Source organism: Rhincodon typus, chromosome 43 (genome assembly GCF_021869965.1).
Source record: "Rhincodon typus isolate 14 chromosome 43, sRhiTyp1.1, whole genome shotgun sequence".
Taxonomy (NCBI): Eukaryota; Metazoa; Chordata; class Chondrichthyes; order Orectolobiformes; family Rhincodontidae; genus Rhincodon; species Rhincodon typus.
The window spans coordinates 7,680,900-7,682,098 of NC_063374.1; the positions used below are offsets into that span (position 1 = coordinate 7,680,900).

Consider the following 1,199-nt stretch of genomic DNA (forward strand, 5'->3'; position numbering starts at 1 on the left):
GTGGGGGGGTTGGGCTAGAAAGGAGTGGCGGGTAGCGGGGCTGAGGGGAGTGCTGGGGGGTGAGTTGGGGGGAGATGGGGGAGGGTGGGAGTGGAGACAGGAGTGGGGCGGGCACCCAGGTGAGTAGGAGAGGGAGAGTGAGGGTGGGAGGGGAACTAGCAGGAGGTTGGGGATGGTGGGGGGGGGGGGGAGGTGAAGGAGTGAGTGAGGGGTCGGGTGGGAAGGTGTGGGGTGGTAATGGCAGTCGAGCTGGGGTTTAATTGCTGTGGGATCTCTCTCTCTCTCCATCCAGGCAGCAGTGCCCCTGACCTGCTGGGAGGGACCACGTCAGCCAACCTGGGCTACCAGTCCTTGGACCGTTTCTCAGTGGGGCCCTGCCACCCCCAGGCCCCTGTCTCCTCTTCCTCCTCCTCCTCCTCTTCCTCGTCTACCCCTGCCCCTGCACCTGCACCCCCAGCCCAGCAGCCCTACTACATGACCCTGGGGGTAGACCCGAGGGCCGGGGACCAGTTGGCCAATCCCTTCACCTTCGCGGGCAAGGCCCCAGACGTGACCGTGGCCGGCGCCTTCTCCACCATCGACGTTTCCGAGCTGTTTGGCTCCGCCTTCCAGCTGGGGCAGGGAGACGGGATAGGGGTTGGGGGTACAGTGGCGCCCCCAACAGGCCCTTGCGTGGCCAAGCCAGACCTGTACCTGAGCGAGGGCCCGAGCTCCATGGATCAGTTCCTGGGCGACGCCAACCTGATGGGCCAGGAGAACGAGTGCGTCAGCCTGGGTTCCATCGACAACATGGATTTCCAGGAGCTCCTGAGGCAGGAGGCCGTGACCCCTCAGCACCAGCAGAACCAGCAGCACCAGGCCCCGGCTCCACCTTCGCAGCCCAATCCCAGTAGGCCCCAGCTGCCCGATTTCGGCCTGGAGGGCCTGACCAGCAGCTTGCAGACGACCACACTGATGAACTACTCACCTGACCTGCTGAAGCTGATGGCCAGCAACCAGGAGGACGGGAAAGCTGAGGCCGGTGAGACCGCCCTGAACGGGGGCGATCTGGAACCCACTGCCTTCCTGCCTGACCCCTCGGAAGAGGACCACTTAATGTCGATCTTCACCCACAGCTTCGACCTGATGAACTCCACCGAGATTAACAAGATCTATGAGACGCAGTAGCGAGCCCATTCTGAAAACCACACTCCCCCCCC

General features: G+C 64.1%; 2 protein-coding genes across 4 annotated transcripts in view; one reads left to right on the forward strand and one right to left on the reverse strand.

Annotated features, from left to right (window-relative positions):
* rela (v-rel avian reticuloendotheliosis viral oncogene homolog A) overlaps positions 1-1,193 on the forward strand; it is an 11,407-nt gene extending 10,214 nt beyond the window's left edge. Inside the window, exon 10 of the mRNA XM_048619552.1 lies at positions 293-1,193. Within this exon, the coding sequence (XP_048475509.1) occupies positions 293-1,167 (875 nt within the window). The 3' untranslated portion in view covers positions 1,168-1,193. The remainder of the gene's footprint in view (positions 1-292) is intronic.
* The window catches only part of c43h11orf68 (chromosome 43 C11orf68 homolog), a 32,214-nt gene that overhangs the window by 20,949 nt on the left and 10,066 nt on the right, over positions 1-1,199 (reverse strand). The window lies entirely within an intron of this gene.